The 16533-nt window shown below is 36.5% G+C and overlaps 1 protein-coding gene across 12 annotated transcripts in view; it reads left to right on the plus strand.

Moving 5' to 3' along the window:
* Nectin3 (nectin cell adhesion molecule 3) overlaps window positions 1–16533 on the plus strand; it is a 106704-nt gene that overhangs the window by 42200 nt on the left and 47971 nt on the right. For 4 of the 12 annotated variants that reach the window (XM_063270401.1, XM_039088189.2, XM_063270405.1 and 1 more), the window contains one exon: window positions 3047–3957. In XM_063270401.1, coding sequence (XP_063126471.1) covers window positions 3047–3627 — 581 coding nt within the window. In that variant the 3' untranslated portion in view covers window positions 3628–3957. Of the gene's footprint in view, window positions 1–3046; window positions 9237–13648; window positions 13788–15250; window positions 15539–16533 lie in introns of those variants that run through there. The other 8 variants (XM_063270400.1, NM_001105883.2, XM_063270398.1 and 5 more) reach the window with 6 other exon arrangements.

The raw sequence follows: 16533 nt of genomic DNA on the forward strand, positions 1-16533 counted from the left end.
TGCTGGGCTTTTGTCAGGATGAAAGGCTGTATATGGTACAGTAAGATGCCATCTCAGTGTTAGGTTTACTTTTAAAAATATATAATCAAGAGTTTTACTAGGAAGCTATGGATGTAGTAACTGTGAGTAAATTTGTTTTTAACATATCTGTTTTTCCGTGTTCATGGTCATTAGGTTTAGGACAGAAGGCCATGGCTCATGATTAGAGAGGATTGAATTCAGGTTGCTGCACTGTACCCGAGCTGAGTGTCACTCTGTGGCTTTTAGCCCAGGACTAGCTGACTGCTGGACATTGTGTTTTCCTGATTTGCTGTTTGCTTGCCCCCTCCTGTAACTAATTTACCACTTCTCTGAAAATAGAAAATTTTCTCTGAAAATGTGTGTCAAATCACAACATTTTACATCAGTACCCAAGCCTGATATTCCCACTCCTCTGCACAGTAGAATTTCATATTATTAATTTTGGGATCCAGGCATAAATTCAAGAATCTATAAATGGTGATTTCTAATTTTAAGATATGAAGTTTTTAAAATTTTAACAACCAATATAGAAAAAAGTTAAGGTCAATATATTTAATTTTAACATATTTATTAATAGATTGAATTGTGCCTTATAGCTACAAGGATATTCCTGAATGTACTATTTGTTCTTCTAATTGGCAGAACTAATTAAGTCATCGGCAAAACAGACTAAAAAGACCTTTCCTTTGGTAGAGATCTTAGAATCAACTGCAGTTTTTATATTTGTCTTTTTATATGTCATACAGTTAGCAAATAATACAGATGTCTGATTGAAACAATAAGGAGTGAGGATGTGATTTTCAAATCACTATAGATGGGTAGCTGTTGATGATTAAAACATTTGACTCTATGCATGAACCAAGATTCATTCTAGGTCAAAATACAATTACCATATGTCCGTTGCTTAAGATGTAAAATGAAGTGCTCACTCTTGTACTACTGACACTGGCTATGCTGTCTTTAACACTAGTTAAGGAGAATAGTTAATTGAAAAGTTGCCAGGACCACTAATAAGGCTAACTAAGTTTTAAATATTTTTGTTAAATTTTTCTGAAATCTTTCTTTTGTTAAATATGAAAAAAACCAGTAGATATCCATTTGTGTATGCATAAAGAACTTTGCAAATGGAAATAAAGTTCAAATTTTGCATCAACATATTATAACACTGTTGAGTTTTATATTTTTTAGTTGGTAGGAACTCGGGTGTATGTATTGCTCTAAGAAAACTAGGGCGTTAGGGTCGTTCTAAGCTTTGAACAGCTCCATGTATAGAGATATGTAGAGATGGATAAGTTTTAAATAATTAATGTAGGCAATTTGTATTTTTTTCAATGTGCTAGTACATTTTTCCTTTACATATTATCGTTCAGTAAATTGGCTGCCCTGTTACTCCCCTAAAATTATACATATATTGTTTCATATAAGAGCTTAGGTTTTTGTCTTCTTTTTTTCGGAGCTGGGGACCGAACCCAGGGCCTTGCGCTTGCTAGGCAAGCACTCTACCACTGAGTTAAATCCCCAACCCCGTTTTTGTCTTACTTCTTTAGCACCTTAATTTCTTGAAGTTGGATCATATGAAGCTTTACTCCTTTGATGCTAAAAGGAATCCTTCAGTTTCACATTTGCACACTTTCTTCAAAGTGAACTTGCCCATCTAGAGAAGATTGTCTCACAAAGTCTTCCTAGACTCACATACATGTAGCATTTGATAGCACCCATCAGAATTTCCCCTTATAGCAGCTTAAAACCATAGGAAAAGAGGTTACAGTATTTGGTGGCTTTTTTTAATGCTGTACTTGCTAAATTTTTACCACATTCTATACATATGGCATTCCGTGATGAATCCTGTTTCAGTAAGTACATTTCTTTAGCTTGTGACGTTAGAATAACTTACCCCATGTAGATTTAGTACTTTTCTAACAATCATTTTAAAAAGTTCTATCAGAACCACTCACATAAAAATTAATTTTAGGAGATTACCATTTGGGTTATTTATTTTTATCTACGAAAAACTCAACATTTTAAACTCATCTTTAAACTCTAGGACTGTGTATAACATGGCCTACAGATATTACTTAATGGACAATTAACCAATCTTTAATTTTTACTATTTATGTTTAGTTACTTTTCAATTTTAATGGCTACTCTAATATAATGTCAATAAATGATCCATTTGCATCTAATACTTAAATATTATTAGAATGTTCTCTCTAAAATATTAGCTATTCTCTTTTACAGTCTATCCTAAAACAATGGTATGGAATTATACAAATACAGTTGAAATTCCTTAATGTTACAAATGCTCACTATATTACCTTGATTATTAGAGGTGATTATTATATTTCTACTCTGTATATATTATACTCATTTAATAATAGTGCACTTGATTGACAGTTTACATACCTCCTTATTTTTTTTAAATTACCAAATAATGGTCTTTACTATTATATATTTTTCATAAGAACATTATAGTATTTTGTATTTAAGAAAAATATTTTTGAGAGAATTATTAAACCCACAATTTATATAGTATGTCCACTTAACAAGACTATGGTTTTTCATTCTTTTAAAAGATAACTATATAATAAGTAAACGTGCATATTAAGAAAATATTTTATTGCCAATTTTTATTTTATTTCCTTTTGATTATGGCTCACAGGCTACACATTTGAAATTTTGATTTAATTGAAATTATGTATGATAATTCTAAAGCCGGCCTTGCATAGGCCGCTTTCGACGACGAGCAGTAGCCATGCCTTTGAGCGCAGTACTCAAGTGTGAATCAGTGGCTTCCAACACACCACTGCCTTCTCTTCCTTACTTCACTGGTGACAGACTGAAGTGTCAGGATTTTTAAAAAATATCTGTTAAGTAATGCAACTTTTTAATCTTAAATTAAGAATGAAAAACTATTGTTATTTGAACATGTATTCCTTAACTGTGGTGCCTGTTCCCTGCTGCTGACTCAGCCTCATTGACATTGTCTGCCTTTCTGTGTCTTGTCTGTCTTTACTGTTTCCATTAGATCCTCCCACTACCACCACCCTTCAGCCTACAGTTCAGTGGCGTTCCTCAACTGCTGACGTCCAGGATCTAGCAACAGAACATAAAAAGTTGCCCTTCCCATTGTCAACTTTGGCAACACTTAAGGATGACACAATTGGCACCATCATTGCTAGCGTAGTGGGTGGGGCTCTCTTCGTAGTGCTTGTGAGCATTTTGGCTGGAGTATTCTGCTATAGGAGACGACGGACGTTTCGTGGAGACTACTTTGCCAAAAACTACATTCCACCATCAGACATGCAAAAAGAGTCGCAGATCGATGTTCTTCAACACGATGAGCATGATTCTTACCCAGACAGTGTGAAAAAGGAAAACAAAGCCCCAGTGAACAACCTAATACGTAAAGACTACTTAGAAGAGCCCGAGAAAACTCAGTGGAATAATGTAGAGAATCTCACTAGGTTTGAAAGACCGATGGATTATTACGAAGATCTAAAAATGGGAATGAAGTTCGTCAGTGATGAACGGTATAATGAAAATGAAGATGATTTAGTTTCCCATGTAGATGGTTCCGTAATTTCCAGGAGGGAGTGGTATGTTTAACAGCCACTGATGTGACTTCACTATGTACAGTGTTTCATTCATACTAGTTGATCATTTTCAGATTGTTCATACTTTTTCTTGAGGAAGAATAAGCTTTTTCAAGTTGATTTCGAGCTTACTTTTTATATTCTGATCTGACAAATGAAAATGTAAAACCTGGGTTCAATGTATCTGAGCTGCTTTACAGTTTTTCACTGCTATACTACTGTCTCCAGATTTAAATTCTAATGCAGAGTACTTTTATTGGTCTGAGGCACACAGGTAAGAAAGATGTCAACGTTAAATGTATGACGTTTTTGGTATAAAAATTAAAAACAGAAAAAAATGAAACTACCTTGGCATTGCGTATTAAATATTTACCTAAGACTATAATCTCAAGTATAATGATTGTGTAACATATACCTCTCAAAACTTATCACCACTAAGTATACTCCATCAAAATTGACAGTAAAACTCATTCAAGAAATGCTTCTATATTTTTAGTATACTGAAATCATTCATCCTGATGGAGTATCTTTTCCTCTGCAAACATTATTTTCTAAGTCTTGTGTAGTTAGGATCTTCACCTCTGCATTTAAGTGAGCCTTGCCGTAATTACTGTAGAGTGGCTTCTCAGTGAGATTCTGTTGCACTAAAACTGTGGCCATAAACTCAGTGAGTGTGATGTGTGCAAGAGCAGAAGTGGCTCTTCACTATTTTTGTCCAAAATACATGCAAGAGTAATAAAATATATGCCTCCTGACACAATAATTAATAATTTTTTCATCTCTGGAAGAAAATTCTTTAGTTGTTTGTGAACATGGTTTTGGTACAGGAAGCATTAACCTTATTTTAATGCTTTATTTGCTAAGCGTGTGAACAATGATGAAAACGCGGTACAGGACAGAGAGGGTACTTGAGTCTGTTTGTGTGCCAGGGTTAGACGTGAGTCGTTCCATCCAAGAACCTATACAAAGGGTTTTCTAGATCTTCTTGTTTTAGTTATTTAATGTTGGTATTGTTCAAACGGGTACATGTACAAAAACAATATTAAACTAAACTTTGAAGCTTGAGGTTTCGTTAAGAGAAAGGTGAAGTACATAACTAGTCATTGATAACACTTGCTGATGGATACTGGTGCTCCCTCCCTTTTTCCTTCATTTTCTCCTAATTGGATGTATATGTTTCAAATTTTTCCCTTTGTTTGTTTGTTTGGATTTTTTTTTTCAAATTAAAACTGGAAACATGAGATTTTTGGGGGTTTATTTTGTTCATTTGTTTCATATAGCTCATTAACTACATTCTTTCCAGTATCATGTAACTTCTGAGATGTTATATAAATCTTCAAATGTTAATATTCTTTGTATGGTAAATTACTTCTGCAGTAGAGTTCTTAAAATTGTGATAATGGAAACTGCTTTAAGGCCCGAAGAATGTTTTTCTATGGATTGATTGTGGGAAAGGATTGTGTAGAACCAGTGTCTTGCCAGGACATTGAAGATGTTATTAAATGAATCATAACATAAATTATTTTTAATAATAAAGCAAATTAGATGCCAACCACCACCAACCACCTACTCCCAATCCTCTTTCATTCATATATATGTGTGAATTATATATACATATATATAATAGATTTTTATTATATGTTTCATATAGAAGACAGAATTGTGACATATTCCTAAAATATTGTAAGTAGTGAAAGCTTTATTCTGAATGATTAGACACTATTTTTCTTTAGCAGTGTTATTAAAATTAGCTCTACCCCAACATGTATTACAAGGCAATAACAGAAGATTGAGTAGTATAGTTAGCTTGCCAATATATCACTTTTAATATTTTAATATGTTTAATCACTATGTTTAATACAGACACCTTAGTTCAAGTTGTTGGAAGTACACTTTTTAGTAATAATACACTGTGACAGAACTAACTTTATCAGTAATAATATAAGCCACAGGAAAAATAGGTCTAAAATTTCTTTCCGTGAAAGATAAGAATTTATTGCTCTTTTGATCAAAGATTTTATCTTAAGAAGTGGGGTTTTGATGTGTTGTATGAGTCCAAGCAGAGTGGTCACATGTAGGCTTCTATATAAATCTCCACTTAAATATCTAATGTAAAAGAAATGAGCAATGCTCTCTTGAGAACTGTGTCCTGAACTTCACGTACCTACAGATGATGAACCCCTTTGTGTTTTGTTTATGAACTGGCTAGTCTAGGCATTTTGTTTGATTTGTGGGCAAAGGGCAATCTCAAGACCTGTAGAGTATTTGATACAGTCTGTATCCATAATTTGGATCACTTGGCATGCTAGAGGCTTGGCAGGTTCTAGGAATCTTACACTGGTACTTAAGGCTTTTGGAAGCATTGCACTCTTGTTCATTAAAGCTTTATGTACATACACTGTATGTAGGGGGTTGTCTGTGAACACAAGTATTCATATGAATACTGATTCCGTGCACAGCTGATTGTCAGGTATATAAAAATCACAACTCCTTAAAAAATTTGAAAGATAATTTTTACTCTATTGAGACCATGTTTACTTTTGTTACTTTGATATGTTTTGAACCGTTTTTACATTTTTATATTTACTTCATGGTTTCTTTCCTACTGGTAAACATATTTCAATAATACAAATTGTTTTCTTCCAATAAAATTTTATTAAAATACACTCAACTTCCATAAGCTACAAGTTAACTATAAAATAGTACTTGATTATATTTAAACATTTGGTATTTAACCATGTGCCTGATAAGAGCTCTGTGTGTGTTTCTCCCCTGCCACTCCCCCCCATACACACAGCTGTCTATATATAAAGAAGTCATTACGTTTTTTAGTAGTAACTACTGCTTCTGATAGTCACCCATGTGTGAAAAGTTTAGGAAGAAACTATAGCTACACATTTTACACTAAGGGATTATAGGATTTAGAATAAGTGCAAAATTTGGCAAGAATGTAGCCATGTCATATGCAAAAATATTTGATGTGATTTTGATAAAGACTGTCAAAGTATATAAATATAATAGGTCATATATGGAAGTAATAACATAAAGTATGAGAGGAAAAATGGCACACATACTGAATTTTTAATCTAGAGTCTAGAATATAAACAGATTTTCTCCCCTACTTGTTTATTGGAAATGACCTGTCAGAAAGGGGGACGTATTTCTCAGATGTTTTTTGACACTGGGTTCAGTTTTCTTCCGTTTTAGTGTAACCAAGTTACTTACTAGGTGATGACCCTCATTGATTGCCATGCAGTAAATCATGAAATAGACTTTCAAACAAAGCCTTTCAGTGGTATACTTCTAAAATGAAGCTCAATTCTGTATTCTTTTCTTCATTCTCATATGAGCTTCTGTGCCTGTGTTTTATTTCATGTATGCGTAGCCCACTGTCCTTGCAATTAACCCTTAAAATGCCATTGGACTCGTAGAAATTAGAGTCTACGTCATTTGTCTTCACAAACAGCTAATATCAGGTTAACGATAGAGTTAAGTAAACTTGACAGTGCCTATAAGTAGACATGTTAGCCACATTGACATGTTAACCACATTGACATGTTAGCCATTGTGTGGTTTGGCTTTAACACGTAATCTGTAGCTATTTGTGTGTTCATCATCAATGATATTCAGAAATATTTGAAAAACTGCATCTGCATCAAACACCCAACTTGTTTATCTCACCTCTTCTTAAGCACTACGTACAACAGTTACACAGAATTTACAAATCATTAGGCATCTTAAATGATCTGAAGGTAAAAGTCTGTAGGAGGATATGTACAGGTTATATTCATTTCATAGATTGCTAGGGATTTGTACATCACTGTAATGTGACATTTTGGAATCCTGGAACCCTTGTGTGTAGAAATCAGTTGGTTTTTATTTTGAAATTAGCTCCATTTAAGAAATACTTAGCTTGCCATTTAGTGGTGTTTACTTACTGCTTATGAACTGTTTTGAATAGAAGTAACACATTATAATCAATTTCCTGTTTACTGTTCGTTATTTTTAACAATGGCATATATTTTTCCAAGCTGTTTTTGAACAAGCAGCCCTTTCAAGTGGCATACACTTTGTTTTGTTCACTTCATGGTATACACATAAGAGTTCACTCATGAGAGCACCTTCATAATAGTGTCAGCATATTCCAACTTCAAAGTTTTAAGCATGTCTCTGCTTACATATGTCTGTTTTCTTCTTTTATGGTACGTCCAGATTTTTAAAACATGATACTGAGTAGTGAGACTCAGCCTAGTTTTACAAAAGGTCGCACTGTATTATGTTATTGGCGTTTGGCAGTAGTTAATACTGGTTACAATTTGGAATAGTAAAGCTTACTTCATTATGGGAAGAAAGTAGCATTCTGCTGCTGCTGTAGCTGCACCCCATGATGACAGCAGAGACAGTGAGCTCTCTCGGTAATAGTGCCACAGAAGTCATTCATAATTCTTGACAACAATCCAAAGCCTTATTCCTTACATGCACGATACTGCTATATAATACATCGATACAGAAATTATTCCATTTCAGTTGCCAGAAGTGTCTCAGGGAAAACCTACTTGTAGATTTGTTTGTTTGTTTGTTTCAAAGCCAGCACTTTGGTTATTACCATGCCACTGCTGTTGCATTTTAAGCCCGACACTCTTCTTGACATTACCTCATTGGGAGTAAATCCTTATCCATTCTAAAAGATAAAGATTGTTCTAAACACCAGCCATAGTATCTTTTTTAAAAGTAAGTTTCCATGGTATCTTTATTATACCAAAAATGAACATTTCTCTAATTTCAAGCAGTAAGTATTCACATTTGTGTTACTTCAGCGGTTTTGATTAGGATCCAAGTATGATCTGTGCATTGTAATTTTAGAACTCCCTTTTCATGTGTTCTGGCTGACATGCCGGGAGCTTCTTCCATCTGTCTTTTCACTCTAAAAATGTCTTAATTTTCTGATAGTTTCCCTGTGTTGGTTGTTCCATTGCACCCTGAATGCATCCTCTGCATTTTTACAAGTTGTTGGTACGGTCTAGAACCTTGCTCGCATTCAAGATCCATTGTGTACACGGGGTTGCTTCCTAGGAGATGATGCGTTCTTCCACCCAGAGGCTCGTAGTACTTGCTTTCCGCTCTGACACTGGCAGCCGCTTGGCCCTCAGTGCAGACACAGGAAGAGAGGGCCTACTCATGCTAGGATGTGTTAACTGTGCTTTCCCATTGCAGCGTGCCTGATTCACGCTTCCCTCCTCACACTGGGAGCCAGTCCATAGAAGTGTGTCTCAAATGGTAGATTTATGACACTTCAACGGAATTAACAAATGGTCTTTTCTGTTACCTTGTATGTATCCCAGATTTCTATTTTATTATTTTTGTCTATCTTGTAGATCAGTGAAAACTCTTGATTGTAACATGAGCTAAAATTAGTATGTATTCCAAGTATATTTGTGCTTCTAGAGAAACTCAGTTGTATGTATTTTAAGATAGTCTGAAATGGACATTTTAAGTGATAAATAATACTTTTAAATGTCAGTGTAATTGTCACTATTTGGGATACATAATGTGCTTCATTTTAAAAGTTAACCTTTTCTCACAGAATATTTAAAAATGATTAAATGTGCTTCATTTTTAAAATCTTGGTTTTTAGACTTTTTGATTCAATAATTTACAAAGTCCCTTATTCTGTGGGTCAAATCTTTCGATACTTGGCTTAATGAAGTATTCTCAAAGGCAGCTCAGTTCACATGGAATCCATGCATCATGAAAACTCGAATGATTTAATCACAGTGGCTAGTTTGAGAGCTTGTCTTTAAGTAATAGATGTATATTTTCCTGTGTCTTGCCAATTGTGGCAAATTTACTACTCTGTGCTACTTTTAGCCCTTCATAGATTTATTATGAGTGTAATTAATATGAAGAAAATATAAGCATATTTATTTGGTCTCCTGAGACACCCGAGTTGTTTGTGATTGGTTCATTACAGCCCGCTAGGTTGTCATGGTTTTCCTTGGATATTACAACTAATCGGTGGAAGTTTGTGTTGAGTAAGAGTGGGCTGTGCTTTTATCTGCATTCTGGGATACCTTCCTTATGCTGCTGTTTTCACAGGAATGCATATGCTAGGTGTGATGCGTGCGTATCACAGACGAGTTCTGATGATCTCTCTTGGTGAGGTGCTCAGATGGTACATGGGTTACCCGTGTAAATCCGCTTTTACTGTTTTTAGTATTAAAAATGAATACTGGATCAGTCAGCTGACCTGTGAGTCCTACACGTTAATTATGCTAATAAAATAATATATACACATAAGTGAAGGGCTTGAAGTACTACAGTTCACATTTGTTTGGCAAATATCCTATTCCTTTGTCCCCATGTGATGCCCCAAGTATTGGATGAGCAACTAAAGCATGGATCATGTCAGACTGACAGTGCCAGCTCAAGTATTGTATGCAAGTTAGGGTTTGGGTCCATTTTAACCAAAGCTGCTTTCTTTGCTTTTCTTTGGAATGGGTGGGTGGTAATTTGCTAATAATGGGATGTAGCTCCTCGTTCTAGGCAAGCAGTATCACTGATTTATATCCTAGCCCTATTAAATGTGTTTGGATTATAAGTGCTGTTTTTGTACTTTATTGGACTTTGCATGCTTTATGAATTTGACAGCCTGATCTTGGGACTGTCTCTCTCGCTCGTGAAATCCTGAGAAGCAGAATTATGGTTTGCCCTTGTATTCCTAGGGGTGGTACAGTGCAACTTGGCAAATAGATGTTTGGTCATTCATTGAATGAGCAGCTTAAACTGACCTGAGCTAAATATGGTACTTAGAAAAACCAGTGAGATGCAATGGTGCGTGGGCACAAGCTTGGGTGTCATGTTGAGAACAAAAAGGAACTGTTGGAAAATGAACACTGGAAGTCTGGGAGTGTAGTTCAGAGGTGGATCATGGGCTCGACATGGACAAGGTCTGGATCCTTAGCACTGAAAACTGAAGGATTATTTATAGGAAAAATTAGTAATAACAGCTCAGTATAGTATGAGTAAGTAATGATCAATAATAAAACCAAAACTAATATTTGATATCTATGATATTTAACATATGCATATTTTTTTGAGTTCAGTATGTATTGTTGGTTGGCTTTTGAACATCTGAGAAGATGTACGCTTGATGTCTTTAATTGTTGGAGGTATATTTTTGAGGCCTGGGAGATGGTCACTTTGGGTTTTGGGTAAGGGAGTAAGTTGGCAGTGACTGTGAGATCATATACCTGCTGTCTGCTGTGAGAGCGATCTGTAGTGAGATCCCTATACCACATTTTCATGGTAAAATGGTAACTTATTCTTTGTCCCTTAGAACATTTGAGTTTTGTACACCATCTCCATTGGTGAGAAGATGTTTCTTCAGGTCACTGGCTTAGGTTTAAAAAAGCCAAGTTTCACTTTTGCACTGAACCTTTTCACAGCGCAGTGCCAACAGTCCGCATAGTGGCTGTTCGTTTATCTGAAATGGTATTTTTTAACCAAATTCTGAAATTTCTCTTAAAATGCAAAAGATGTTATATCTTTTGTATTTCACATAGAACTCAAGAACTTATATCCTTAAAATATTGGACTGTCCTTAAGAATGCTGTGCCATTTTCTTTCCCTTAATTAGTAAAATAATCAGGAAAGAAAATGTGAAACGTATTTATCATCAACTTTACCCATGTGAAGTGAATTGGTTTTGTGGGTTGAGAATCTTAGTTTTCACTCAAGAGTAACCTTAACTTTTGAAAAAGAGTTTTGGAAGTGCTATTCTTACTGACCTTTGAACATCATTATAAGAATTCATACATTTTAAATTCTGTGGCCTTACCATTTTACCCTTATCAGATGAAACAATTCTATTAAAGACATTTAAGAGAGCTAGTTTATAAAGTTTATCATAAATACCAAATTTGGCAATTGGGCCTTTTATTTCTGCCACTGCTTTTAGGTGGTTGGCCTTGTTCAAGATCCTTAAAATGGATTTTAGTTGGCCTATCACTACAGACAGACCCCATTATTGTTTGGTTGAAAATACAAGTTACATTTTGAAGGAAATATTAGGTAGAGTTATTCCAATTCTCTGTCACACTGCAAGCACTAAGTAGACTGCACTGACAAATTTTTGAATCTTCCTATCAAGTTGAGAGCTAGCAACTGGACAGGTGTGAACAGAAGTCGATAATCTCAGTTGTGTTAACAGTGAAAGTTTTAGTGTGAGCATAACCACCTGCGATTCCCACTATGTCTATATCGTATTTATTGACAGTTTATTCAAATGGATGACTTGCCCTGAATGGTAAGAGTTTCAATCTAAAATGAGGCTAATGAAATGACCCAGTAGTAAGCGGTAGTTTGCTAAAGAAAATTATAGAAAAACCTTTCAGCCGTGAAAACACCATGTGAACAAGACTGGTCTTGAACAGACATTGAACTGCCTCAGCCTCCCCAGTGCTGCGATTTAATAAATCATTTCCAACATGCTGGTGCACCAATTTCATTTCAGTTTGGTTATCTGGTCTGAAACTAGTTGCCAGGATTTAAGGCATGTGTACAAAACATGTTAATGAAAGCTTTTGGTTTTCCATAAGGAACCAAAGGGCCAACCTGTGTACTAGCTGTTGCCTCCCACCCCACCCCAAATCTGATCAAGAGTGTGGGCTGGAGACTTGTGTCTCAGGCCAGCTTTCTGTGTTGTTCTCTACTGCTCATTAACTGGAGGACCGTGGGCAGGCTTCCTTAGAACTTTGACCTTCTTTGTAAAGTGGCACTTTTGCTGTCTGCCTTATTGGGTAGAAGAAGATCAAGTTTATAGGTTGAGGGTGTAGTTGATTTGGCAAGGTATATACTTACCATGCACAAACTGGGTCGGTTCCCCAGCAGCCCATAAACTGGGCATGACAGCGGATGCCTATAATCCCCACTTACAAGGCCCCTCCCACCTTCAGGTCACAACTTCATAGTTCTCCGTGATTACACGGCAAGTGCCAGGTTAATCTGAGATACATGGTAAGCTTTCTCCAAAAAGCACGAAAGAACAGAATCTGGGCATGAAGAAACTTAAGACTCCACTGAACTGGGCAGCTGCATTGCATATGGCTAGAGTAAGCAAAGTAAAACATAATACTATTAATACAGTTGACTCCCAGTGATTCCATTGTTTCTGAGTTTATGAACGTTAGCACCTTTTTAAATGTGTGATATGCTGGTACATCAACTCCTTTACAGAATGCATGCTTTAATATGAGAAATATAGTCACAAGTTTTATACACATGTATATCTAGAGAGATGTAAATGTAGCCTTTAGCTATATAGGGAAGAACTGCCATTGTTGATGTGTGTACTATTTTGAAATATTCTACTTTAAAACGTTTTTAAAAGTTCAATACAATATCTGCTATCACGCATTGGCATTTATTTGTAATTTTTTTGTTAAGCCCTTGAATATTCTTGCTTTTTTTCTTTGAAACAGGGTTTCTCTGTGTAGTCTTGGTTCTCTTGGAACTTGTTCTGTAGACCAGGCTGGCCTCAAACCTAAGAGATTTGCCCGCCTGTGCCTCCCAAGAACTGAGATTGAAAGGCATGCATCACCACTGTGTGGTTTTATTACATTATTTTAATAGTTTTTCTTTTCCATCTTAATAGAATAAAAATGGCAACTGTGTCTACTAATAGTCAACTGCTTATTTTTATCACCGGTTAGAATGAGAACTTAAATTGTTACCGTGTTTTTATTTATGATTTTTTTTCTTTAGTCAATCTTTGATTGTAGAGGATAAATTTACTCAATAATGCCTGATTGGAGATATTTTTTACATAAATTGAGTAAAACACAGCTGGGGTACTTAAGGAAAATAGAAGGGTATCAACATAACACTTGTAAAATTGATGAATTAAGTTTGGAGTCCCCTAAACTAATTATTGGATATCAGAATCAAGTAACCATTATTGAGCACTGTAAAAATTAAAGCATGCGTCTTTAAGAGCGCTTCTGAGTTGTTTGAAAAGCTTCTTTATTACTTAACAGACATCCCGCTTAAGCAGACCTCATCCATAGCAGTGGCTGGAGCTGTGATTGGAGCTGTCCTGGCCCTCTTCATCATCGCTGTCTTTGTGACTGTGTTGCTGACACCTCGGAAAAAGAGACCATCCTATCTTGACAAAGTGTAGGTAACCGTTGTGCTTGTGTTCAACTGTGACCATTTTCCGTCGCCCCTTATGTCTGCCTTTCCATGACTTACAGCCAGTGTTCCGTACATGGAAATAAGGGTAGTGTTTGCCCTGTTCGTTGGTTGTGATTTCATCAGAGCATCCTAAGCAGCGTGCTAGCAAGCAAGAATCTTGACAGGGCTGCTGGAGACTTGTTAGGCAGCTCCTCCCCCACAGGCAGTAGGCGTCTTTCCAAATACACTGTGACGATAGTGTATGTTGTCCAGCCTGATTAGAGTTCAGGACGTTAAGTACTGCTTCCAGTGTTAAGGACATCTTTAACTTAATTGATTATATGTCTGTCTTATGAATGTATAAAATTAAACTACCAAATTATTTTTAAAGACTCCCAATTTAAAGCTTTTTCCTTAAGAAAACAGCTTTGTTTCAGTAAATTATAAAAAGCATATTTTCATGTAAGGAATAACCAGTTTTTGGCAGATTGAATTCTAAGATAAATATTGTGCCTTGTTGTAGAATAGAACATCCAATATGTCATATCTTGTCATTATCTCTCAGTTGTTTAGCTGGATGATACCTTTCATACTTCACATGGTGGTTGTATTTGGATCAGAGTAGTGGGGGTTCCTGTGTACTCTGTTGTTCCTTGAGGGCTCGAGGTTGGTATTCCAATGAGACATGCCTCTTAGTGCTGTGGAGTGATGGGTGCTGCTTGCACGCAGGAGCCAGAGGCAGATGAGTATCCTGAGTGGGAGGCCAGTCTGGAGTTCCAGGACAAGCAGAGCTACAGAGAAAACCCTGTCTCAGAGAGCAAACACCTCTGTACTCTTAGTCACTGCACTGGTCTTTCTGGATTGTAGACCCTGTTAGAATGTAGTTGGTGCTGTTTCCAGGAGCATCCCTTGGGTCCCACAAGCCCTTAGTTCCTTTGCTAAATGGTGCTATGCATTTCTTACAATTTTCATTAGCAGAAAGTTACTTTTTTATGAATAAAAGATGGTAAAATGCAGCTTTAACTTGGTAAATGTAATACTGGAGTTCTTTTATAATTGATGGTTTTATGACACATGGGTATCTGCTTACATGTGGCAGACAGAAGGTACATAAATAAAAACCTTTAAAAAAACTATCTTTAAAATAGTTGTCTGCATATCCAAAGGTAAGTAAAAATAGAGCAAATGTAAGGAGGTGGATCATGCACAAAATTACTTGTTTAATAATAATTTTCAATGCCTATCTTCAAATTGCTGCTTCAATGTGAATAAGTTAGTTTGGTGTCAAGTACTAGAGATAGTGCCGTCTTTTATTCCCTGACATATTAACTACATGACTTAAATAAACATATGGAATATAATTATATGTATTATAGCCTGAAGAAAATATCCTTCAGATTTGTGAGAACCGTGTTTTTTTTTTCTCCCCGATATTCCCCTATCCCTGTTTACTATTTTGAACACAGAATCGACCTTCCACCTACACATAAGCCACCCCCTGTATATGAAGAACGAATTCCTTCTCTCCCTCAGAAAAACCGTCTGTTCCAGGTATGTGTTCCTGAAGACACTTAAATCACCTGAACTAGCTTCTAAACGTCTGCCCAGCTGTGGCGGCGCACATCTACCTGAGAGGCTGGAGCAGGACCAGAAGCTTAAAGTCGGCCTTGGCTACACAGTGAGTTCGAGGCCTGCCTGGGCTACTGGAAACCCCACTGCAAAATTTGAAGTGAATAAATTTTTTAAAAATCCTATGCCATTTGTATTAATTTTTCAAAGCTTTGTCATCATTTGCAACAACCTAAGATTCTTAACATGTTCAAGTGTTCCTCTGAAATAAGGGATCCATCAGCCTTGTGTACAAGTAAGTGATGAAGTGATGGCTACCATGGATAAGGGGAGCAGTACTCCAGTGGCCTTTCTCTAGGAGCTCTGGTTAGAGACTGATTATGATGCAGTCATATTAACCTGGAGATTCACTGTACAAACTGGCAGTTTTTATGTGGGTAAGATGTGGAGAGCTTGAGTGTCTTTGGAATGCTGTGGACCTGGCTCTCTGAGCACCGCATTTTCCCATTGCTTCTTTCCAGTATGAAATCTGTCTATACTTCAGCACTCCTTTACTCGGTGTCAGGCGGTATATATTCCAGTAAACTCCTGAACATGAATACTGGGTCATCATGCTGCAGTTGTGGTGCCTCTTAGCTTTTATGTTGGAGTCGGTGCTCATGTGCAAGGGCAGCACTGGTGTCCACACCTGGGTACTGTTTTTGTTTGGTGTTTGAGAAGGTAAAGGCCAAGTACTTGAATTATTGTAGTCCCGGCTACAGTTTTTGTTGTTGCTGTTGTTTACTGTTTTAGTTTGTTCTGCCATTTTCTGTGTTACACATACAGTGTCTTGGGCTCTCACTGTATCTGGGACTTGCCTGTGGAATAGTCCATTTTGCTTAAAAGATATGCCTTTGATCTTCTCCCTGCATTCAGTCTGAATAAACTGGAAAGGACTGGTTCTCAGCTTCCGCTCCCTTGATGACCATATAGTCAGTCTGCTGCTAAGCAGGGATGGGGCAGGCAGGGGTGGGAAGCACCCTGCCATGTACTGCTGTCTTTTCAGAACGAAGTACATAGCCTCTGGTGAATGGATGGATGGATGGATGGATGGATGGATGGATGGATGGATGGATGGATGGATAGATGGATGGACGAATGAATGAACGAACGAATGAACGAACGAATGAACGAACGAATG

The sequence above is a fragment of the Rattus norvegicus genome, chromosome 11, assembly GCF_036323735.1.
Source record: "Rattus norvegicus strain BN/NHsdMcwi chromosome 11, GRCr8, whole genome shotgun sequence".
NCBI lineage: Eukaryota > Metazoa > Chordata > Mammalia > Rodentia > Muridae > Rattus > Rattus norvegicus.